Raw genomic sequence first — 25,377 nt, 5'->3', positions numbered from 1 at the left:
CTAATGTTACTATTCTTTCCTTTTCATACTCACTGGAAAGTTGGACCATGTTCTCTCTCTACTTTTAGCTATTGCAGACCACAGGAGGCGCACAAGGGACGCTCCCACTAACCTTTCTAAAGGTGCTGGCTTCCCAAGCATGCCATGGTAAGTGAGCTGAACTTCTCTACTTTTCCATTTCTACACAGTGTACTTTCTGGGGCTCTGGAATAATATGGCACTTTGAAGGGTTGCAGGAGTCTAACTTTTTAAAGACAGGGTGTCTACCAGTAGCAGGAGGCAGTTGCCCTCTTTTTGGAGAGCTCTGCCAAGGACAGAACATGCTGCCTCTGTTTGCATTGTTTGTGGCTATTATCCACATTCCTATTCAGATGTGAGATGCTGACAAAATAGAGCCCTAATGTGCATCAATTCATATGAGCTCTAGAACTTTTAATTCAATAGTTCTGTGGGAGCAGGAATCATAGAATCATAGAATATCAAGGTTGGAAGGGACCCCAGAAGGTCATCTAGTCCAACCCCCTGCTCAAAGCAGGACCAATTCCCAGTTAAATCATCCCAGACAGGGCTTTGTCAAGCCTGACCTTAAAAACCTCTAAGGAAGGAGATTCTACCACCTCCCTAGGTAACGCATTCCAGTGTTTCACCACCCTCTTAGTGAAAAAGTTTTTCCTAATATCCAATCTAAACCTCCCCCACTGCAACTTGAGACCATTACTCCTCGTTCTGTCATCTGCTACCGTTGAGAACAGTCTAGAGCCATCCTCTTTGGAACCCCCTTTCAGGTAGTTGAAAGCAGCTATCAAATCCCCCCTCATTCTTCTCTTCTGCAGGCTAAACAATCCCAGCTCCCTCAGCCTCTCCTCATAACTCATGTGTTCCAGTCCCCTAATCATTTTTGTTGCCCTTCGCTGGACTCTCTCCAATTTATCCACATCCTTCTTGAAGTGCGGGGCCCAAAACTGGACACAGTACTCCAGATGAGGCCTCACCAATGTCGAATAGAGGGGAACGATCACGTCCCTCGATCTGCTCGCTATGCCCCTACTTATACATCCCAAAATGCCATTGGCCTTCTTGGCAACAAGGGCACACTGCTGACTCATATCCAGCTTCTCGTCCACTGTCACCCCTAGGTCCTTTTCCGCAGAACTGCTGCCTAGCCATTCGGTCCCTAGTCTGTAGCTGTGCATTGGGTTCTTCCGTCCTAAGTGCAGGACCCTGCACTTATCCTTATTGAACCTCATCAGATTCCTTTTGGCCCAATCCTCCAATTTGTCTAGGAGGAGTGCCCTGTTCACAAAAAGCACATTTTTGACTGCCCCAAATGGTAAGTTGTAGAAATGCCAGTGTAGGGTGTCCTGGAGACCCTGGAAGTGCTAGTTTTCTGGATCCATGATGGACATCTGGCTCACCTTCTGGGCTTTTAGAAGCCCAGAAGGTGAGTAGATCTCACAAATGCAAGCTGCAGTAATTCTAACCCCTTCATGCCAGCAGACATGTTGCATAGTGCATTAACATTCCCCTCATGGCCAAAGGGCAAATGTGGATTGGTGGCATTGTTTCAATGGCACATCACTAGAGTCTCCAAGTCGCAGACTGCGTACAAGATTGCTTTTAGCTAGAAGAGCAGGACAAGTGCCATCTCTGAACTGCAGGATACAAGCTGCTAAGGTGAGAAATAAATGAGACCATAGATTCTCACACCCTCTGGTGTTTAGGAAAGATAAAGGTTATTAAAGTACCAGAGAGACCTTACTATCCTGCCTGGATTTGCAGTGGTTGCATTAAATGCCCAGATGTGGGAAAGAGTGGATGATTACTGAGGTGGTACTCAATCTCTAAATAGCATATGGGGTGGGTGTTCAGTCTTTCTCTGTTTGGTAGCTCCTCATTTGTGGAATGGCCTTGTTTTCAGCTCTGGAGGAAGCTGCTCATGTGCCTTGAGCTGGAACAACTGTAGCATCTGGGAAGCAAGGAAATAGTTGCCCTGCCATCTAGCAGCCTCAGACGAGACCAAGCAGCTTAGGCTATGGAAAAGGTTGTGTGTGCGTGTGCCAGGAAGGCTTCTTGAGGGAAGTCTGATTAACTGGAGCTAAATCTGAAGTCTAGTGTACTATGCTGCTGGTTTGTGGTCTCAGGGTGCGGGAGGAAGTGGGAGCTGCCCCATATTAACTTGCTATGCTGTCCATAGTTCCAAGAGGGGGGCTTGTTAGCTGAACTGAACTCTTGCCAGCACATGCTATAATTCGCCTCTCTTTTCAGGAGCTATTAAGTTTAATGACAGCTTGACTAAGGAGGAGAGCTGCCAGCTTATTGAAGCTTTGTCCTCTTGCCAGCTGCCTTTCCAGTGTGCTCATGGGAGACCTTCCATGATGCCACTTGCAGACATAGACCACCTGAAGCAGGAAAAGCAGGTACAGTGTGAAGAGCTGAGCAGAGAGAGGCAACAAACCCACAGGGTGGGTTGTCTGAAAAGATGCGTTAAATCTTGCTAAGCCTTTTCATCCAAGTTTCATACTAACCAACAACACAGCTCACTCTGTATCCACCACTTAATACAAACAGAGGTATCCTGACTGAAATAACTACTGACCGCATGTGATGTAAACAAACCTCTAACTCCTGTCCCTCCCTTAACCGTTCCTATATTATTCCTCACGGTATTGTGTATAAATGAAGACTGTGACTCACTGGGCACAAAGAGCATGTCCAGATGCTATTTTAGACTCTACTCATTTGGTGTATTGCACATTTGCCTTTAGAACCCTACTGTTAACATGCCATTTCCTGTAATATTTCTTCCTGAAGTTGTACAGACTTGGTAAGTAGCCACTGGCAATGTTTATTCAGCTATCCTGTATCATCTTAGGGAGTCACACTATTGGTAACCCTTTGCAATTGAAACACTGTTATAAACTCATCTAAAGACAAACTGGAGGGAATTCAAAGAAGAGCAACAAAAAATGGCCAGGGAACTGCAGAAGACTTATGAGAAGAGAATAAGTCTGTCTAATTTGGCTAAGGGACAACTAGTGGTGGGGGAAGAACTAGTAATGTGCACCTTTCTAAAGCTCCCTACTAAGTGTGCTGTTCCCTAAATATGTTGAGTACATGGGATATCCCACAGCAGATCAGTACTTTTTGCTTTTTTCTCTTCTTTCATAACTCAATTTCTTAGGAAATGGTTGCCTGAAACAGTACATTTGCTCTGTGTGCCTAGATGGGTAAATCTACTATTTGAAAGGTGGAATTATTTAGGATGATATGAGGAGTTATAACCAAGAGGAATGGGACGAAATAAAGAAAGAAAATCTAGGCTGAAGATCAGGAGAACATTTTGACTGTCAGGGTGGAATGATTTTTTAAAATCAGATTGAGGTTTTGTAAAACTAATTTGAAAATTTGTACTATTGCAACTTCAGATGAAAATATACAATGAACTATTTTTCTTAAATGCCACTTCCAGTAGGGTATTTGAATTTTACAAAAATAAATTGAATAGTATGGCCCTGATCCTGCAGACAAGCTGGTGAGTAACTTTACTCACAAGAGAAGCTCCGTTTACTTTAATGGGGTCACTAGTGCTTAAAATTAAACATGCTTAAGTGTAACAGCAGTGGTTAAAACATTGTATTTTTATTAAACTTTTCTCTTAGGAGCATAAAATCTTTCATTTCAAAACAAAATTGCTTCACTGTTAACAATGAAAAGTTACTTAGACTTTTAATACACAAGTTATTATAGGCACTTAGGTGACTTATGAGCACATGTCCCATTGACTTCAAATTCTGCCAGAAGAGTATGGCCTTGCCAAAGCATTTCAGCTTTCTTCATTCATGCCAGTTTATATCAGAATGTGGTGCTGGTTGCAGATATAGGAAGGTCAGTTTGCTTATCAGTTTTCTGTTCTTACAGTGAGGGTATTAATGAGGCCCTGGGCTTCTCATTTTCAGAAAAGATGAGGCTTTTAAGTGAGAGACTTAAGGGAAAAAGATGTAAAATCTAAAATTCTACTAACGAGTAAACTAATGGAAGAAACAAGTACAAAACAACTCAGCCTAAAATGAGAAGCAATGGACTAGCAAGATGTATATTAAAAAAAATAAATCTGATGTTTAATAAAAACTTGACTTTTATCCACCCTGCTGCCAAGGCACTGCATCAGATTGTGAAACTGGAAGTCACAGAGGACATTTAAAATTAGATTTGATAAAACACTTGAGCATCTTTCTGTGTGGGGAAAGGACTATGAAGGTCAGTAAAGTCCTTTTCTCTTAATGAAACTTTGTATCAATTCATTAATTCTCTCTTCTCCTACCAGCCTAAACCTAATTTGGCTAAACTGCGGAGAATGGCCCAAGCCTGGCAGCTGTTTGGGAAATAAGGACAGCGCTTCGAAGTGTGAGCTAAAAACCAGACCCTCCAGGAATGTTGATGTCACACAACCCCTCATATTTTCAGCCAGCAACGCGAAAGAAGCATTGCTGCTTGCATGCAACTCCTGAGCCAGGATGATATCAGAGGTACTACCTTCACAGCTGACCTTCTGAGGAGCCGAGATCCTCAGAAGGGGAATGTGGCAGGAGAAGGCTCGTATAGCCCAGAGAAGAGGCTTCAATGTTCAGAAATTATATTGTGTGCCTAGACGTGGCTATTCAAGGGTAGAAATAGTCTCACACTTGCAAGTGTTAAATTCCCTTCTTGTGAGAATGGCAGGACTCCTCATAGGGGAAGGGTTGTTTTAATGTATTTACAGCACTTTGAAGGTGTAGAGGGCTAAGTATTTATTAATAAACCAACAACACTTTCCTCAGGCTCACATCTGTCTGGAGTGAGTGCAGGCCATCTGCAAGATTTTGTAGACAAACTTAGAGTCAGACCATCAAAGAACCAAAAGTGTCACTTCATTCAACTAAGCATCTAATAGCAGAGAAATCCCAGCTAGCTGTTTCTTTCCTTGCCTGCAGCTTTCACAGCACATCAATCCTTTTCTCCAGGTGGAGGGGAGATCTCAAAAATATAGCCAGATGCTATCTTCTCAGTGAAACATGAAGTTGCTGGAAAAGAGGTAGTTAAGGATCCCTAGAGCACTACTTGCAATAAGAAGTCCTGCTCGAATTCTAATTTTATTCTGCCTCCACTCTTCAATTCACCCTGCAGCTCTAAATAGATTGGGGTTTATTTCTATACCAGTAAGGGGGTCACGTTACAAATTTCTATCTACTTATTAGGCATTTCTATAACACACAGGATTTAAGTGCCTAAATTAAAACAAGAATTCTGGCCCACCAGGTTTTACTGTCTAAACAAAACCAGAGGGGGGAAATATTTCACTTCTTACCCTAAACTGTGATGTAGCGTTGCTGTGCACTGTTAAGAGCTGTCATATTGCCAGAGACAGCTAAAGAGAATGCACTCTAAAGCCTTTGGTTTGTAACAGAAGGCTTTTCAGTTTGCATCCACCAAAGCAACTATAGCCATCTTGCTACAACAGCAGCTCACTGCTGGGGCCAGTATGCTGCTACTGTTTGAAGAATGAGCATTTTATTCTTGTATAGAAAATAAGCCAACAGCAGAGATCACTACAAGCAGTCTTTATTGTAGCACACTAAGGTAATGCAGCTTAGTGGCAACAGAGAATTCCATTTATACCCAGTCCATCATTGAACCAGAACTTCTGTGGAGATATACAAGAATGACAACAGGTTCCAAACTTCAAATAGATTCAAAACTGCTCCATGTGCCTTGTAATACAAGTGGTGGAAGCAAAACCAGGCCTAGATCTGTCACTGCTGCTCTTGGCTAGGGTGGAAACATTATACTCTACGCCGATGCTTCCTTTTGAAGACAGTCACCCCCATCTCTGCAGCCCTGGGTTTATTTAGCTGCTGGGTCTTCCAAAAGAGCAAGGTAGGAAGAGCCTGGACACTGAGGCACTTCATGCCAGTAGATCTTAGAGTTCATGGTCATCAGGATGGTAGAGCTCACTCATGAGGCGATAGATGTAGGAGGGCGCATTACCCCCAATGTTGGAGATGAAGAGAGTAATGAGCTCTGGGGGAACATAGTCAAACACTGGGCAGTGAACATTGATCTTTGACAGGATCTCCCCTGAAAAGCAAACAGTCATGGTATTAGAGATAAGCAATAGACAAGATGATGTGGAGTGTGGCTTCACCATACGCTGCCTGGAGCACAGGTTGTGACCCTCCCCTCACCACCCCTGAAGTCAGCACTGAAATAGCAGAACAAGATTCGAGACAACCCCAGCCATGGTAGGTTTATTTGAATTATGGATATAAATGATAGCGTTTGCCCCTGCTGATGGCTGTTGCTGGTGCTAACCAGAAGAGCCCCCGATGGAAAATTTGCAAAATGCCACAATGAAAGCCTTAATCAGAACTGTCTTAGCCCAGCGCTGGTTGGGTCCTGCTGCACAGAAACATGGATTTGGAAGGTTGGTTGCTATGTAAATGGGCACCAGAGCTGCCATCTTTTTAAAGATGGATTCTCAGAATTTAAGGCCCGAAGGGACTATCATGATCATCTAGTCTGACCTCCTACATGTCACAGGCCACAGAACTTCACCCACCAGTTCCTGCAATACACAACCTCTGGCTGAGTTATTAAAGTCTTCAAATCTTCATTTAAAGACTTCAAGTTACAAAGGATCCACCATCTGTTCTAGTTCAAACCAGCAAGTGACTAGTGCGCCACACTGCCGGGGAGGGCAGCCTCCCCGCATCCATGTCTGCCAATCTGATCCAGGGGAGGGGGAACACATATTGTCTTCTAATATGGTGATCAGTTAAGACTGTGAGAATTTAGACAAGATCTACCAGCCAGACACCTTGGAAAGAATTGTCTGTAGTAACTCTGCGCCCTCCCCATCTAGTGTCCCATCTCTAGCCATTGGAGATATTTACTAATAGTAGTCACAGATGGGACATATGCATTGTAGGCAACCTCATCATAACATCCCCTCCATAAATGTATCAAGCTCAGTCTTGAAATAAGTTAGGGTTTTTGCCCCCACTACTCCCCTTGGAAAGCTGTTTCAGAACTTCACTCTTCTGATGGTTACAAACATTCATCTAATTTCAAGCCTAAACTTGTTGATGGGCAGTTTATATCCATTTGTTCTTGTGCCAACATTGGCCCTTAACTTCAGTCCTTTCACTGCCTGATGTTTGTTCCTCTGATGTATTTTATAGAGAGCAATCATATCTCCCGCAACCTTTGTTTTGTTAGGCAAAATAAGCCAAGCTCTTTATGGTCTTTTCTTGTAAGGCAGATTCTCCATTCCTCTGATTATCCTAGTAGCCCTTCTCTGCACCTGTTCCAGTTTGAATTCATCTTTCTTAAACATGGGAGACGGGAATTGCCCACACTAACCTGGCCTTAGAAGCTCCATGGCAGAAACAAAACTATGTCAGCCAGTGGCAATAATTCATATAATATTTCTGGAGTGTTATGTTCCAAGAAGTCACATTACGTATGAACGCTACACAGAAACTAGTTTGGTTTCTGACACTGTGCTAGGGCTCTGCTGCCCACCAGCAGTCACCATCAGAATCTTGATTTTTTTTTTAAATTACTACCTGTATAAGAGAGTGTTTCATAGGGCAGGAGCCCAACTGCAAGGATGGAGTTCAGAGGAAACCCTGTTCCATTCCTCCCATCAGCCAAGTAGCATATAAACTAGGACAGTGGTCAGAGTCATTTCAGAGCTTAAAACAATGGGCAGGATTTCCTGCCCTTGGTTACAAGCTAATTCCGTCTTTAAACATGTGAGACAGGGTCCCAGTTCCTGCTGCCTTGGGTCAACACAGCTAGTTCCCCTTCAAAAACCTGCACTAAAGAGGACCAGTACCTTCTGTGAATGGCAGCACTTCTTGTGGAGAGACAAACTTGTAGAATGAATCCTCTTCATTGGGGAACTGAAAGAAAGAGCAATAGGGTCAGAAGAGGCCACCCATCCCCATTATACCATATGGAGTTGGGGCATAAGTGCTGGAAGGGACTGAGCAGAGGAAAGTAAGTGCCTCACAGCTTAGGTTTGTAGAGTGTACAGCAGTCGCCTGCAGCCTCAGACGAATATGCATGGTAACTGCAGGTGAAACTGTGCAGCAAGGGGCTCAGGCAAGCCATACATTCCTAGTTCCTTTATGCCTGCTTATATTCTGGCTGCTCTGCAGGATAGCCTGGTAGGTCAGGAGAGCAGAGAGACATGACTGTCTCAAGCTGCTCTTTAGTGACTTGAGACAGGATCCATTATTACAATATCAAAAAAGCAGAGCAGGAAAGTCCTAAAACATCTCCTTCCGCCTCTGAAGATGCGAGTTCAAATCGCCACTGGATTAAGTGAAATGAATATGATAGCTCTCAGTCTCGAGTGGATGTTGGTCTATATCATAAGAGCCCACCATTCAGGATATCTGGCAATCTGTGCTGGAACAAAGGCCTAAGCCACATCAGTAGAGCTGTTCGGGGAAGGTCCATCAATAGGGCAGAGGCACCCTTGCGTTAGGATTTAAGTGCATTAGCAGGATTGGTAGAAGCCTTCTGGGTTGCCAGCCTGTATTTTAGCCAGTCCATGCTATCCATTACTCACTTTCATGAGCAATATAGGTCCCTCTATTTGCCACGAGATACAGCAGATGTTGTAATCAAAGTTGTTGTCCTACCTGCGGTGAAAGCTTGAACATAGGTGCACAGACGATGAGGGGAGTGGAGTGGTGTTTAGCTGCCAGTGCCAGGGTATGAGTCCCACTTACAGCAATCAACGCACCATTGGCCAAGATTGTCTTCGTACCAATGATCACCTTCCAAGTACAAATTAGTATTAGAGCACTTTGCAATGAACTGGGACAGGCAGAGAAAAGGAGCTCCAAATCCTGGGCTACTGGCTCAGACCATGCTGGGGTTAGGGGCTGCAGGTTCTCACCTTCTATATATATCACAGCAAGAGGGCATTACACTGACTAGACAGAGAGTGAAAGGCTGGGATTCTAGTTCAGCAGTGTGCTGGATCTGTTCCATCTGAGACTGGCTCTCCACAAAAGTTTTCCTCTAGAACAGCATCCAGAACTGTCAGACCTTCCAAGTGGAAGTTAGAAGACTAGCAGGCTTCATTGCAGTGCTGTGGTGCTCTATTCTCATCTCCACACGAGAGTGAGGAAAGCAGCAATTTCCTGACACCCTGCCAAAGGCTGGCATACTGCCTACTCTGTGACTTGTGCTCCAGGCAGGGGCGCAGTGCTTCCCCCTCAGAATGGGCAGGTTTTGGTTGTTTGTTTTTTATTTAAAAAAAAAAAAAAAAGCTGGAGTCAACCCTTGGCTCTAAATGTGTGTTTCAGAGCAACTCTGCCTCCACTCAAGTTCATTGTTTGTTCTAATGCATCCTGGAAATTTAGCCACTCGGGTGAGGGGCAGCTGGGATTAAGTTGGGAGTCCCAGTGGAACTGTCCCAGTGTGGTCAGTCACACTGGTTTCTGCTTGTACACTGTATCCTGCTCCCCATCCTCTGTCTTATTAAATTGTAAGCTTTTCAGAGGAGGTGTTCTATTTCTACATGTCTATATAGTAGCACTCATATTATGGTGGGTACAATATGTAAATATTAAAACCTTTCCTGAGACATCCTCTCTAGCCACCTCTTTCCAAGCTCTTTGGGGTCTTTAATAGGGGAAGCAAACTCACTTGATGCTGCCTATGGATGGCCCTATAAGGCCTGAACACCAGAACCCCACTACTGATCCCCACCCCCACCCCCAAAACCTACCTTGTTGACTCGAGACATGACAGCAAAGATGGCTGCATCGCTCATGACAGTGGTTTCAATCTCCTCTTTGGATAGACGGACGGCCATTTCATGACCCTACAGAAGAGAGAGAGTCTGGTGAGTCCCTTAAGAGGGAACAGACAAGGAAGCTCCTGAGCTGGACTTGATGCAGTGCCAGACACACAATTCAAGTCAGAAGCTACATTATCTGAGCCAGAAACTTGCCAGTGGTATAGCACATATGCTGTCCTCTAAATCACTGATGGGGGAGGCAAGGAGTTTCCCCCACTTCTTGGCCACAGCCAGCAATCCCACACCATTTCTTGGGACAGCCTGGTCACTCCCTCATGCTGAGCAGAAGTACCTGTTATTTCTACACCTGCTCCTCCTAAGGCAGATAAAAGCACTGCACAGCTACCACAGACACAGCCTGAGAACACAGCCAGCCAGGGTCCTACCTGGCAGAAGGGCGCACACTCCGCCACAATGACATGGAATTTCCGCTTGCGTGCTGCCTCCTTCAGGAAGGCCTCGACGGTGCGAGAGTAGCCAATGGTCATGATTACCTCGCTGGAGTGGATGTGCTCCAGCGCCTGCATCGCAATGTTATCAGTGGTGCCCTCTGCAAGGGAAGCCATCCAGCCGTGAGAGGAGAGTCAGGCCCTATACCTGCCATTCTGATTCCAGCCACAGACAGCACCAACAGGAGAGAGCACAAGCCCTCCGCCACTGCACACAACTGCAATTCCCTCTCCAGGGAACTATCCCATAGGCCCAAAAAACCCAACAACATACTTTTTAGAGCTTTGGGTTTGAAGGGAGAGCATCTGAGGTTTTGAGCTACAACTTGATGAAAGGGCAAAACATTCCTTATCTGAACACTGAGACCCCCAATTTGGTAACTAGGTTATTACCTGACCACCCCCCCCCCCCGCCAAACCAGGCTGTGTGTCACATCACCCTTCGCTAAGGCAGCAAGATGGGCATTGGTGAAGCAGCATCAGTTCCGTTCCCCAGCCCCTGCACCAGCTGGGATCAAGTTAGAGTCTGGCTGTAGGTGCCTTGTGGCAGCACAAAGAGCACCACACCCTGACTTCCATAGGCTCCCAAACTGCCCAGGAAAATAAGGCATATTGAAAATCCCACCATAAGGGGAGAGGAAAGGACCAGCATCAGCTATGGTGGCCACCCTGCCCATGGACTAAATCTTGGTGCCAGAATGGGAGATGCATGAGGAAGTTATAGCCTGCCAGTACTGAATGTGGAGGGAGGTTGCCAAGCAGTGTAATCCTCAAGAGGATAGATGGTCGCTGATCTGTGGACAGATGTAGAAGACAATGACCTGTTGGGAAGGAGAACTGAAGCGGAATGCTATACCATGTGCAGAGAGAAGTTTGAGAGGTTCACAGCAACCCTCCTAGCTGTCTCAGGTGCTGCACGCAGACAATCCTTGCAGTGCATCCGCCAGGGAAGAAGTGCAGGGGAAAATATTTAATTCTGTTCCCTGCAGGACCTGAGCACACCATGGCTCCATCTTAGTCAGTTGGAGGAAGGGCTCTGCTCAGATTCTTTCAAAGACATGAGTGCAAACAGCACAGGGCTGAATTTTCCCTGTTTCCAGAAGGGGCATACTTGACACTGTTCTGCTCTCCTCACAGGACCACATAGGAAGGAATCCCTCTGCACTGCTCCCGGGATACACACATTCTGCAAGATTGAGCCTCACAACTCCCCATCCTTTCCATTCAAGCTGGGAACTGGTTCTTCCCCATCCCTAATCCCACGAACAGCCCCCTCTCCCACCCTGTGATAGAATGGTTTTCTCGTACCCAGCTCTATCAGCAGCTCACTAATAGCTTCAATCACATTAGCCCTGAGTGGGGGATAGGGAGTGCTGAAGTCCTCGCTGAGCCCTCCAGAGGTCAGAAGCTTGTGCAGTGACTCCTGCTGGTCACTCTCCTCACTGCGTCCGCGGAGCCTATGGAAAGAACACAGCCCATCACAGCAAGAAGGGAGCACAAGTAAACAACCTGATGAGGCTGCTTTTGAGCTTTGCTGTCCTTCCAGAGCAGAGAAATAAGGGGCCTTACTTATTCAGGGTCAGATAAGAGGGCCACACCTATTTTCTCAAATAGCCTCCAGAGCAGACATGCCAAACCTGCGAAAAAAACGCAGAAATTGGGCTTGTTTTTGGCTTAATTGGCTTGTGAGTTGCTTGTTGGCTAGTAGCTAGTTGCTTCTTTTTTTTGATCAGCTACTGGCAAGCAGGGACAAGGTGGGGAGAGAATCAGGGATACACAGCAGGCCCACCACAGTCCTAGACTGCACGCCGGGGAGATCTAGTCACATAAAGTGTTGGGAGTTCTTAGGGACTGGCTTGTTTTGGCCTTGTTTTGAAATGGTATTAGCTTGATTTCTGGCTTATTGTGAAAGTCGGGGTGCTTATTTACTGTATGAAAGTTGGCAACTGTGCTCCAGGGCTGTCTGTGGCAGAAAGCTACCTGAAGCTTTGCCAATAACTGTACCTCCTGAAAGCTATGTAAGTAAACTTTGAAAGCTGCAGGAGGCACATGAAACAGCCTGGCTCAAGACTGCTGCTCCAACAGAACACTCTCTCCTAGGAAAGTAGGGAGAGGACAGCATGTGCAATACAGGGTCAGAACACAGAGAGATTTGCAGCAGAGGGAGGCTTCACGCAGCAGTAACATACTAGAAGAAATGTCAGTAGCGGGGAAACCACAAGGCTCATTGTGGCTACAAACCTTCCTACAAAGGAATTAAAGGAGTTTAACCTTGAAGGTAAATCTTTGAGACAGGGAGGACAGACATCTCATTTAGACTCCTGAAGAGTCTCACAGGAGCAGCAAAGAGAAGACACCATACAGGATCCAAATGATCCTGTCCGGAAGATCTTCTCCCAGATCGCTGAGAGGGGTACACACAGGCAGCAGGGGGAGGGAGAGCTTCACCTGCCGTACTCCTCGCGAATGATCTTCAGCACTCGCCGCACCATGTTTCCCACAGTGGTCTCAGATGGCTGGGCTACAGTCATCCTCTTGCCCTCCTTCCGAATCAGCACCATCAAGTCCCCTGAAACAAGGGGATGCCTTAGTATGGGCGCTTGGGACCCCTTCAACGAGCGTGTGCTGCGGACCTGTGGGATCGGTCGACGCTACGCACGGCTCATACGGCACCTCATGGTCTCGGACACTATCCAATGATTCAGGGACATCTACATTGAACACATCACCGGCCACCGACAGTACCAGGAGGTGTGAGCCGGTACGACATTGTGCATCAACTATGGGAAAGGGACTGAGACTTTTTCCATTGGACCATATGAACTGGAACCATAAACTCACTGAATGTTAAATCCCACCAAATGAGGGTAGATCCATCCTCATCATCGTATCCGCTCATTATACTCCACACCTGAACATAGCTATTATTATAGACAATATATCCCCATATCTCAATGTCTGTACTTTGACCCGTTAAACTTTTACCCCCAATTGGGGAGATTGCAGATTATGTATTCCTTACGCCACACACTCCTAAACCGAATTTTGCACCCCTTGATAATCTGTACCTTATTCCCTGATAACCAGAAACTTCTATGCCTAAACTCTGTACCATTTTCTTTTTACTTCAACATTATCCTAATAAAATTATTAACTCTATCCTTCCAAGAACAGGTCCTGCCCACAGTCTCAAGTAACTCCACAGCCAGTGGCCCTACGCCATCTTAAAACCGATCTATCTTTCAATAGTCCTGCACCTGGTTCAATTGCTACTAACATACTGGAACAAATATTTAGACAGAAAACAGCCATGAACAAAAAATAAAAATAAAAAAAATTTCAGGTGAGCTATAAAGGTGAGATCATTCCAAACTAGTCAGGCTTTTAGATAATATTACTATGTGAGTGGATGAGGTGAAGACAATAGATGAGATGGGATTTTTACTAAAATATTTCATACTGTATATCACTAAATCCCACTCACAAAACTAAGTCAAAGTGGTTTGGATGTCACACATTCCAGGAACTGTTCAAAGGATCATAAACAGTGGAGCACTGAGTTCAGGGAGAGGGGGAAATCCAGCTGGTGGGTACTGCAAGTGTCAGCATTCGCTCTGGTCTTATTTAACAGCGCATACTGAATTGGGAAGATCTGCAAATACCAACAGGGAAAAAGAAATCCAGCGGGGTTTACGGAAAAGCGGGGGAGGAGACTCCGTATTCAGAGGGAAGTATCTCAAATCCAGGGCCGTGGTGGGCGGCAGACACTCATGTTTCTGATCAGAGAGTGTTTCCCATCAAGGCTAGAGAGAGGGCTCATTAAAGCGCTAACCCCGGGGGCAAGCTGTGATCTCAGGGTGGGTGAGAGAGGGGCGGACGGAGGGATAATCACTGTGGGAGCCAGGAACCTCGAGCGCGGGCCTGTGGCTGGGAGGAAGCATCTGGGCCCGGGCGGCGCCGAGTCCTACGGAGCAGGGAGAATCCCGGCGGCGGCTCGGGGAAGCCCCTTGGCAGCGAGATGGGGCCCCGGGGTGCCCATCACTGGGGAAACGAGCCCGGGCGCCGCTCGAGGGCAGGGAGCTGGCGCAGGCCGAGACGCGCTGCCCGTGGCCGCCTGCGGGGACACCGGCGCCCCAGGGGGTTCCCAGCCAAGGGCTCCCACGGGACCGCCGCTGCCCGCCCCGCCTCACCCGCGTTGCCCCAGCGCCCATGGCCGATGATCTTCCGCAGCAGCCCCACCGTCTGCCGCGCCGCCTCCTCTGAGCTCAACCGCTCCCCGCCCCGCTTCAGCCGAGCCACGAAGGCCTCGATCTGCTCCGAAAGCTCCGACTCCTTCTCGGGCGCGCCCGGCATCTTGGCGGCGGCGGGAGCGAACGGAGGTCGGAACTGTGGGATCGAGAGCACCACTTCCACCCGGACCCACGCCAGGGACGGACCACTGCCGCCTCTCTCCACTGCTATTGGCCAAGAGCCATTCTCTTTCTGGCCACTCCAGGCCGTTAAGCCAATCGCAGAGAAGATCGAGGCGTCTCTCGTGAGCCGATTTCGCGGCGGGGGGGCGTTGTGCAATGTTTTCCGTCCAGAGGCTGTGACCTCTGAATCTGTCCCAAACTAGCGTCACTCCAGGGCCCTCCTCCGAGTGCGGCCGCGTGGGATCTGCCGGGGCGGTGGAGCTAGCGAGGCTTCGTGGAGTCCACGTAGGGCAAAGTGAGGCCCACGTGCCTGGGGGAGGGGCTTGGTATATGGGGGCGGGTCAGCAAGCCCCTGGAACATTCTGGGGGGAAGCATGAAGGGGGCCCCACGTGCATACCTCCCAGCATTTCAAGTGGCTGAAGTGGGATGCTGCAACACTCAGGTTCAGCCTCTCTGCCCCGCCTTGTGCCAAATATGATATTATGACCTAGTGCAGGGGGTTGCAATGATGCTGAAATTTAGCCTGGCCACCCTGACGGAGACAGCAGAGGGACAGACCAAACCTGAGTGGCGCTGTGACCCTGCACCCCAAGTTGCAACACCACTTGGTTTGGGGGCCCAGAGCTAACTGCCCCTCTTCTCCCTGAGCTGCCCTGAATGCGGGAAACGTTCCTTTTGCATTGGGATGGGGCAAGGTTGTGGGTCAAAGTGAACAGTCCTATGGAACCTGGGACTGTTGGGAGTTCTGCACGTGCATCGACGTAGGGGGTGCACAAAGCAAGCCCCTGTGCCTGAGGTATGTGGGGGACAAGGCCCAAATAAAAGTGGACATGACAAAGGGAAGCAAGGCCCAAAGACCCAGGAATGAGCCCTAAAGGCCCATAGATTGGGGCTTGCTTCCCTACTCCTTCACCTCAAAATGCCCAGAAGAGGTGGAGGGGAAGTAAACCCCAGTCTTCCATAAGAGGGCTCTCATACACAACTCAAGATGCTCTTTTGTCTAACTTATTTCAGAGTAACAGCCGTGTTAGTCTGTCTTTGCAAAAAGAAAAGGAGTACTTGTGGCACCTTAGAGACTAACCAATTTATTTGAGCATAAGCTTTCATGAGCTACAGCTCACTTCATCGGATGCATACCGTGGAAACTGCAGTAGACATTATATACACACAGAGACCATGAAACAATACCCCCTCCCACCCCACTGTCCTGCTGATAATAGCTTATCTAAAGTGATCATCAAGTTGGGCCATTTCCAGCACAAATCCAGGTTTTCTCACCCTCCGCGCCCCCCCCCCCCCCACACACACACAAACTCACTCTCCTGCTGGTAATAGCCCATCAAAAGTGACCACTCTCTTCACAATGTGTATGATAATCAAGGTGGGCCATTTCCTGCACAAATCCAGGTTCTCTCACCTGGATTTGTGCAGGAAATGGCCCACCTTGATTATCATACACATTGTGAAGAGAGTGGTCACTTTTGATGGGCTATTACCAGCAGGAGAGTGAGTTTGTGTGTGTGTGGGGGGGGGAGCGGAGGGTGAGAAAACCTGGATTTGTGCTGGAAATGGCCCAACTTGATGATCACTTTAGATAAGCTATTATCAGCAGGACAGTGGGGTGGGAGGGAGTATTGTTTCATGGTCTCTTGTGTATATAATGTCTACTGCAGTTTCCACGGTATGCATCCGATGAAGTGAGCTGTAGCTCACGAAAGCTCATGCTCAAATAAATTGGTTAGTCTCTAAGGTGCCACAAGTACTCTTTTCTTTTTGTCTAACTTATGTTTGCAGCCTGACAGAAGGGTGAGAGACTTAGGGCTTGGCTACACTTGCAAGTTAGAGCGCATTAAAGCAGCCCCGGGTACTGTAACTCCTGAGGTGTCCACATGGCAAGGCACGTAGAGCACCTGGACCTGCAGCTGTAGCACTCCTGGTAATCCACCTCCACGCGAAGCATAAAGCTTGTTGTGCCCCGGCTGAAATGCCTGGGCATCAGTGAGGAGGAGGTGTTGCATTACTGTGCTATGATTGGCATCCAGAGAAAAGGCATTGTGACCCCCACACTGCACTTTGTGTGGAACAGTTCTTCACAAAGACTACAGGTCTCAAAGTACAACACATACTCTTGAACTGAGTTGCAACTGCTCAGATACAGTTAGGGCCTTACATACTGGGCCATCTCCCTAGACCAGGGGTTCTTACAACAAATTTTTTGGTGGCCTCAGAGTGCGGCCACCAACTCTGGCTGTAGCCATGCTGACAATGTTTCCTAAAATATTTAATTAACTTTAGGAAAACGAAATAAATATGCACATATATATGTCCAAATCACTACAATTTATTTATGTAGGGTTTTTTCAGACTCAGTAATAAAAATAATTTACAGTTCTCTCTTCTTTACTGGACATAAACAGAATAAGAACATAAGAATGGCCCTACTGGGTCAGACGAAGGGTCCATCTAGCCCAGTATCCTGTCTTCCAACAGTGGCCAGTGCCAGGCGCCCCAGAGGGAGTGAAGAGAACAGGTAATCAGCAAGTGATCCATCCCCTGTCGCTCATTCCCAGCTTCTGGCAAACAGAGGCTAAGGACACCATCCCTGCCCATCCTGGCTAATAGCCATTGATGGACCTATCCTCCATGAATTTATCTAGTTCTTTTTTGAACCCTGTTATGGTCTTGGCCTTCACAACATCCTCTGGCAAGGAGTTCCATAGGAAGAGACAGAGTAAGACCTGTTGGTTAGTTCCATGGTCTCACTACTGTGGAGAGGGACACTTCCACATGGTGGAGAGGCCTAGAGCATTTGTAAGCACAGCAGAGTGGATGTGTAGTGTCTGCTTAGCAGAGGAGAGAAGAGATAGGCTGGGGAGAGGAGGGTGGAAGCCATGTTGGAAGCTAGGTACTTTCCCTCACTCTCCTTTTAGAATCTTTTTTAGAATCCCTTAATGCCCGATGCTGACATTCTGCTTGTAGCAGTTTATCCTTTTCCATTGCCCACATGACATTCACTGCAATATCAAAGGCAGATTATGGCCAAGAAGAATTCTGACTTTCCCCAGCCCCGCAACTGAATTGGGGTGGGAGAGAGATTGGGAGTGTCTCTCCTGTGGGAACCTCCATGGGCAAAGACTTCTGTGGGGCTAATTTGGAAAGGAGGTGGGAGGAAGGGCCTTGGGTCACATCTCCTGCCCACAGTTCAGCCCTGCCAGTTCTCAGGAGCTCTGTTTTCTTTACCCACAATCCCCATGGTGTCCCCGATGGAAATAGTAACAATCCCACGATTCCTAATAGCAGCATCGGAATGAGACATTCCTGAGGTCACTTCCCTCTCTGCCCGTCTCCTCTTGAGGCTGCCTTCCCAGCCCTTGGGTTCTTGCAGCCTGTCTCTGGCAAGGCTTGTGTAGATATAATGTGGGGAGAGCCTGACTTGTGCCCCTTTCCCTTGGGTCTGTGGAGGCTATGCCACTTGGAGCCGCTTCCACTCTTGTTCACGGCTTCTTCCATTCATTCTGAGTCCCAGTATCTCTACTTTCTGCTGCAATAACAAGGCTTTGGGTTAAGGCTGTTAGATGTTATTTCAGCTGGCATGGGGCGGGATCAGCAGTGGGAAGAAATGGCTACAGTACAAACTGCCTGAGAAAACCCATCTGGAGTGTTCCCAGGGAGGGTAAGTGGGGCCTCAGCACCAAAAGTCCCTCAGTAGAGGAGTAATGGGACAGGGGAGGAGGTGCTGTATCTCGGGCCAGAATCCCTGCCCCACACAGAGATAATAGGAACCCAGCTTCTCTTACTGTAGGTCAGAGACATTATTAACGCTAATTAATGGGGCCTTCTGAGGTCCCTGGGTAGCAGGTGAGGATCGCTATGCCTGGTTTTCAGATGAGAAATGACTTGACAAAGGCTGTGCTGGCTCTGAGCCAGCCCCTTCACCCCTCTCAGTTTTGCCAGCCCATTTCCAGAAAGCCCTTCCCAATTGCCAGATAGCTAGAGTGGGAACTGGAAGGGACAGTCCAGCATGCTAGTGGGAGGCAGTAGCCTGAGAGGAGGGGGGACAGCAGAAGGGGTCTCACTGCTTCTATCACTGCACTCACCCCAATGGCTGGCTCACTGGTCCGCTCAGTCACAGAGGAAGGAAGATTGAATAGGGATTCCCAGTTAGGCCCCCAGAAAGCTGTGGAGCCTGCATTGGTAGGGTGAGCGTTTGCAAGTGGCAAGCTGTCCTGCAGTGGCTCAAGAATACTGACCTCAGGGCAGATGGTTGAGAAGCAGGACACAACCCCCAAATCGGTTGTGAGTCCCATACTTAAATTTCATCAACTGTCAAGTGTAAACTCCTCAGTCACTATAACAGTGTAACCATGAAGTCATAGCCAGTCCCCTTGGGTACTCCAGTCTGTAGGTACCCCCTGGCAGGCCGCACCGATCAGCTCCTCTGCCTCCCACCCACCGCTGATCAGCTGTTCAGCAGTGGGCAGGAGGTGGGGCCTTGGGGGAAGAGGTGGAGTGGGGGCAGGGTCTGTGGCTGAGTAGGGTTTGAGCACCCTCCCCCAAGGGAAATCAGAAAGTCAGTGCCTCTGTTCCAATCTATCTTGTCACCTAGGCAAGCTTGCCTTTGTGATAGATGGTTCTGTACACCAAAAATCACAACAATATTCAGGTTACTCCCAGTCCCAAAGGACCAGTCACTTACCCCAGGTCAATCGCCCCTTAGATTTCACATCAAAGACAATGCTTGTGCCAATCCTGTAATGAACTATCTAAAAGATTTTATTAATGAGGAAGAGGAAATTGGAGTTATTTACAAGGTTAAAGCAGCTAAACATACACACACAAATGAGTTACAGTCTTAAGTTTCAAAATGTAATAGAAGCGTCTATAATACGCAAGCTTTATATGTCCATTAAGGCTAACCCAGGCTAAATGCTGGGGATCTCTTGCTGATGCCTAGAAAACCTTGCCTTCCCAGCGTCCAAGCAGCATAGAGATACAGTTTCTCCTTGTCAGGGATTTTTATTCCCTTCCCCTCTTCTTTGAGCTCCTCTTCATGGGGTGGGGAGAGCAATTAACAAAGTGTTGTGTCCTTTGAAGTTCCACAATAATTCATCTGGTCTTGGTGGGCCTTCTTTGTTAGGCTGGAGATAACACCTCCTGTTGGAGACTAGTATTTCACAGTCATTAATGCTTCTTTCCTGTCTGGTGATGTACAGTTACAGATAATTACAATGCAAACACTCAGATATGACCTTACAGTATGGGATACAGGTGTTATAAGTGACATCAATGCAGGCAGCAACTTACAAGCATTCAATAAAGGCTAGAGATTAAACAGAAGTTTATAACTCTAATATCTATTTTAACAACACTAACACACAGGTGAGCCAGACTAATTCCAGCTGTGTATTTGTCAGTGTCCAAGTGGGGCATAGGGCCCTTGGCATGAGCTGGCACCTGGTTTGCCAGCATCACAGCCAGTTAAAGAGTAAAACTGACTTCCAACAGACCCTCCCTGTGGAGCAGGCTGCCTTGGCCAGCAGGGGGCACACAGGGCCCCATCCCTAGACCAATCATGGAGGTGGATGCAGATGTATGAACTCGGATAATACTTGAGAGGAGTCAGGCTGGGGCTGTTAATGGAAGAAGGACGGGGAAGTGGATCCCACACACTGTGGCCTGTGCTAGACCCCCCCCCCCGATTGCCTCACCTTGTGCGGTAGCTCCCAAGTCCCCCAGATGCAGGACCAGTGGACCAGTAATATAGGTGGGATCTGAAATGCAAGGTGCAGGCAGTGGCTGGGGTTGGGGAAGGGAAGGGCAATGTTATTCAGCCCTAAATAGGCAAACGGCCCAAGGGACAGACTGGGTTTCGATAAAGGAGGAGGAAGCCTCTGCCTGGGGGAAGACGTGATTTGTGCCACAGAGCACAAGGTGCCTGTACTGGAGCGGAATATGAGGTCTGTGCCAAGCAGCAGGAAGGGTGGATGGAGGGAACATAGGGTTTGCACCACAGAACAGGAGGCGTCTGTCTGAGAAGGAATACAGGATTTATTTTGGACAATTCAATGTTCTAGAAACTTAGAGCCAAAGCAAATGGGCTGGGAAAGCAGCAGTTCCTGGCAGCCTGACTGCTCTTGCTGGCAGAGCCAATACCTCTCCAGGATAAGGCAGGAATGTTGCTCTTTGTCTCCAGTTGCTGGAGCTCAGAGTCCATGTCTCAGGCAGTAGCAGCAGCATATTTCGCATCCCCAGTCCGCTTTACCTGCCAGGCACCTTCCCCTGCACCCTGTTCTGTCAGCTTGTGAAAGCCAAAGCAAACTGGCCTGTGCTGGGTGCTTGCAGCAGGCACTCTGTCTGCATGGCCAGGGCTCTTCATTAGGCCCAGTCCACACCTGTCTCGCCCTGTTCTGGCTTGCTCCACTCCCAGTTGGAGAGTGGCCAGGCCCAGGGCAGGATGACACCAATTCATGGGTGGGGTGTGGGAGTGTCAGAAACGTGGTACCAGATGGTTAATCAGATAGAGCACCCAGTCGCACTCCACTTTCTAGCAGATCCCTTCCCCTAGAGAGTCCCATGCATCTGGAGGGGTTCTGTGCAGGGAAAGGGGGAGGTTAGCAACCCCAAGAGAGCCCAGCTTAGTACATGGGATCTACTCAACAGGAGCCGTGACTGCATGGCCAGCCTTGCTCGTACAATACATGGGGTTCCATAGCTTGGGCAGGTGATGTCTGAGAGAGACTTATTGGGAAAGGACTGGCCTCCAAAGGATTTCTCCTGGAGGCATCTTGAAGCTCTTTGCAGAGAGCCTCCACCCAACCTTCTCCCTCCCTCCCTCCCCTCCCCCCCCCCCACTCTGTGCTCTAGACAGACTGAGCCTAGCTAGGCAGCTCCCTTCATATGTCCATGGAGAATGGCTAACCTCACCCACTCCCCGCGTTCTGTGCCATGTCCCATCTGTAGCAAGAGTTAACGGCCAGCGTGTTATTGGACCCAGTTCTTCCCATACACTGCATGGTCTACGCTGGAGCTACCTTTAGCCTGGAGAAGATCAGAGAGCCACTTTGGCAGGTTGATGAGTGTGTGTGTGAGCATGTGTCCAGGTCTGTGCAGCAGTGACTGACTCCCAAAAATAAGTGCCGCAACGCACGGCCGGTACCATTAGTCATACGTGATCATACAGCCGTACCGGAGCACCACAAAACTAAAACAATGCTGGAACGGTGTTCGGAGCATTCCAGCATGACTCCAGCCCTGATGTGCAGGAGCATCTGGCAAGCTCTGTGTGTGGGCTGCACGCCCCTGTGCCTTGTACCTGGTGTCTTCATTTACAGCTGTGCAAAGTGAGCATAAAATGCTGCTGCCCCAGCAATAAATAACAAAAACAAAAACAAAAAAACTCCAACCCTTAACAATGGTGGGGCAGCAGCTGTGCCGAGACCACCCCCATCTGTGCTGATCAGTTCTGTCTCATTCCCAGTACATTTCCCAGACCTGGGGAAGAACTCGGTGCAGCTCAAAAGCATGTCTCTCTCACCAACAGAAGGTGGGCCAATACGAGATAGTACCTCACCCAGCTGGTCATTCTTTCCCGGTGTTTCCCCTGTATCTTGCATCCATCTGCTGTCTCTTGTCCAGTACTGCGATTGTAAGCTCCTTGCAGCATAGACAGCCTTCCTGTTCCGTGTTTGTACAGTGCCCAGCACAGTGGGACACATAGGCGCTACTGCACTATAAATAACGAGAGGTGCCGGGCTTTGTAGAGTCAGGCCCTGTGTGAGCACCCATGTCTACGAGTGCCTGTCTCTGCCTGTGCTTGTGAGCACCTGTCTCTGCTTGTCTTTGTGCCTGTTTGGGCATGCAGCTGGGAGCAGGGCATAGGGGATCAACCAAAAATCATCGTTTCTGTGCTTTCCTTTGTTTGTTTACTTTTCGCTCTAGTAAACAGTGCAGCCCCAGAGATTAGGAAGACGGGAGCAGGAGGAAGAGTGACTGGACTCTGAGGTTATGACCTCCTTGTGGATCCTGGGTTATTTACATTCCTCAGCTTCTATCCCACAGCTACTACAGGCCATTTTCTTCTGAGTCCTGCTGCGAGTGGCTGGCTCTGAGGTAGCCAGGAGCTCACTGATCACCAGCGGTCCTGCCCTGTTCCTTGCAGCCCCTACTGCTGGAGCTCCCCCCACAGCCAGCATGTGAAGTTGTGTGTCATTTTCATGAATGGAGAGCTCTTGAATGGGGATTTCAGGAGCTTTTAGCCTCTTGGCCCCCACGTGGCTGGGACGTGCCAGAGCCTGATGCCCTCAGGGAACTGAAGGGAAGTGTTGGATTGTGGCTGCTTGGAAGGATTACAGTGGAGAGACAAGTAGCATCTGGTTGTCATTAGCGAGGAGCTGCTGCCAGGACCCAGACAGAGTTAGGCAAGAAATGCCCAGCAATATCAAAAGGGGGAGGAGGAGATTGAAGGCACTTGAAGATGTGAGGATAGGGTGGGGCAGGGAATACAGGGCATGGGGTGAGGGGTATGGAGGAGGAAATAATTTTCTCCAATACACAATTTATACTAGACTGAAATCCCATCTGTCCTGGCGGCTCAGCAGCTGCACAGATAGCCCAGGTAATGAGTTTGGAAGGTAATGCAACTAGGGGCATCTGCACCCACTGCCCTGGAGCTTGGAGAGCTTGCAAGAGGGCTCCAAAGTCTCCGGAGACAAGTTGAGTCACGTAGCCAGCGCTAACCATCCTGGCTCCAATGTGGGGGCAGCCACAGCTTGGAGTGTGACTAAGACTCTGTAACAACTGCCCCTTTCTGCCTCCCGTTGCCAGACCCTTTCGAACTTCTCTACCTTCCACCCGGCCTCTAAGGTGTGTCCTGCTAAATTCCAGGGGGATTTATTAGCCAAGTTGGTGAGGTTGCCTCATGCGCCCAACAACACCTGTGTGTGCTCCCTTGTGCATGCATCAGTGTGGAGGCCTAACGCGGTAGTCACAGCATCCTCCAAGAAGAGTAAAGGGGTGGCAGACAAACAGGGCAGCTGACTGGAGTGCAGTGAGGGGAGCAGAGGGGCAGTTGCCTGGCCACCATAGGAGACTGGAATACTAGTTCTCTGGGCCATTGCCTGTGGGATTTAATGACCTGGGTTTGGGCTCATCTGCTGAGATAAGAGCAGACACCCCAGTTAGGGCTTGAAGCAAAGCCAGTGTCTCTAGGGGATGAGATGAGGAAAGTGTGGAAGCAGCTTTCTGTTCACTGTCAGGGAAGGGTACTGAGCTGGCCAGGATAGGGGTTAGTGGACACCTCTTGTCCCCAGCCCCAAAAGCTGGGCTGCCCTGCCCTCACTGCCATAGTGATCTCTGCTTTTGCAGATTCTGATTCTCTATGGAAGCAGGAGAACTACGTGTCATCCACACAGTTTCTCCAAGTTCTTTCCAGTGTCAAGATAAGTGAGGAGAAGATGGAGACTGGAGAGCAGACCAGCCAAGGAAGGAGCGAGCAGGGTTTGAAGTCAAGGGTCAGTGGAAACTTCTATGATGATGATGAGAGACCATTTGGATGAGAAGCTCTCTCTGATTCAGGACCATCAAGTGGGCAGGACTTGTAAAGTGACTTTAAACTAGGATGGAACGCTGGAGAAGGGATTCTGAGGGCTTGGCTACACTTGCGAGTTACAGCACATTAAAGCAGCCCCGGTTGCCCTAGCTCACTACCCGTCCACACTGGCAAGGCACATAGAGCGTTCTGACTCCACGGCTAGAGAGCTCCTGGTATTCCACCTCGGCAAGAAGATTAACGTTTGGTGCGCCTTGGCTGAAACGCCTGGGCATCAGTGTGAACGAGGTGTTGCATTACTGCGCTCTGATCAGCCTCCGGAAACGTCCCATAATCCCCGTAAGTCAAGTGGCCCCTCGTCTCATTGTTTTGGAATCGCTGCAGGAATGCGGATATGCCCTTTGAAAGCTCTGTTTCTGACAGCTGCTGCTTATCTGCTCCAAGACAAAGCAAACCATTATTGTGGAATGCTGTGTGTGAGAGAGAGAGGGGGGAGAGGGAGCTGCTGCTATCTGAACTTACAAGACAGCATGCTGACATGCTCTCAGCCCTTCCAAAACCCTCTCTCTCTCCCCCCACATACACACAACACACTCCCTGTCACACTCCAGCCCACCCTACCCCGCATTTGAAAAGCACGTTGCAGCCACTTGCATGCTGGGATAGCTAACACAATACACTGTTCTCTGTGGCCATTGGAAGAAGTGCTAATGGGGCCATGCCAGTGTGCTTGTAGCTGTCAGTGTGGGCAGATTGCAGCGTTTTCCCTACTGTGCTCTACGAAGGCGGGTTTAACTCAAAGCACTCTACATCTGCAAGTGTAGCCATGCCCTTAGTCTAATAACCAGACATGTGCTTCCAACATCCAATGTCAATGAGAAGAATGAGCCATTCAGCAACAGGAGATGAAGAGAAGGAGCATACTTACCTATACACAAACACCAGGAGTATAGGGAGCTAACAAGAACCACAAGGGGTACTAAATGATGGAGGCTTGGGTCTAGTGGGAATAACAACCTGAACTATCAATGTTGAGGGATATGAGATAGGTAGAAAGGGAAGGAGAGGTGAAGGGACAGCACTATATGTTCAAACCTCTTACTTTACAA

At 48.5% G+C, this 25,377-nt stretch overlaps 2 protein-coding genes across 5 annotated transcripts in view; one reads left to right on the top strand and one right to left on the bottom strand.

Annotated features, from left to right (window-relative positions):
* Positions 1 to 9,648, top strand: part of MLH3 (mutL homolog 3) — a 43,341-nt gene extending 33,693 nt beyond the window's left edge. For 2 of the 3 annotated variants that reach the window (XM_073349199.1, XM_073349198.1), the window contains 3 exons: positions 69 to 147; positions 2,266 to 2,417; positions 4,325 to 9,648. In XM_073349199.1, coding sequence (XP_073205300.1) covers positions 69 to 147; positions 2,266 to 2,417; positions 4,325 to 4,387 — 294 coding nt within the window. In that variant the 3' untranslated portion in view covers positions 4,388 to 9,648. The remainder of the gene's footprint in view (positions 1 to 68; positions 148 to 2,265; positions 2,418 to 4,324) is intronic. The other variant, XM_073349200.1, reaches the window with a different exon arrangement.
* Positions 5,583 to 14,981, bottom strand: EIF2B2 (eukaryotic translation initiation factor 2B subunit beta). 2 transcript variants are annotated; one of them, XM_073349205.1, is made up of 8 exons: positions 14,499 to 14,981; positions 12,757 to 12,877; positions 11,617 to 11,765; positions 10,246 to 10,409; positions 9,788 to 9,883; positions 8,691 to 8,828; positions 7,877 to 7,943; positions 5,583 to 6,114 (listed from the first exon to the last, which is right to left on the bottom strand). In XM_073349205.1, exons 1-8 carry the CDS (start codon positions 14,659 to 14,661, stop codon positions 5,957 to 5,959), a joined length of 1,056 nt encoding a protein of 351 aa, XP_073205306.1. In that variant the 5' UTR covers positions 14,662 to 14,981; the 3' UTR covers positions 5,583 to 5,956. The 2 variants fall into 2 exon arrangements, with proteins under 2 accessions (XP_073205306.1, XP_073205307.1); XM_073349206.1 differs by lacking the exon at positions 14,499 to 14,981 and adding an exon at positions 14,217 to 14,476.
* Positions 14,982 to 25,377: the final 10,396 nt, after the last annotated feature.

Source organism: Lepidochelys kempii, chromosome 6 (genome assembly GCF_965140265.1).
Source record: "Lepidochelys kempii isolate rLepKem1 chromosome 6, rLepKem1.hap2, whole genome shotgun sequence".
NCBI lineage: Eukaryota > Metazoa > Chordata > Testudines > Cheloniidae > Lepidochelys > Lepidochelys kempii.
Note: the sequence above shows the minus strand (reverse complement) of the source record. Positions and strands in the feature narration are given on the sequence as shown.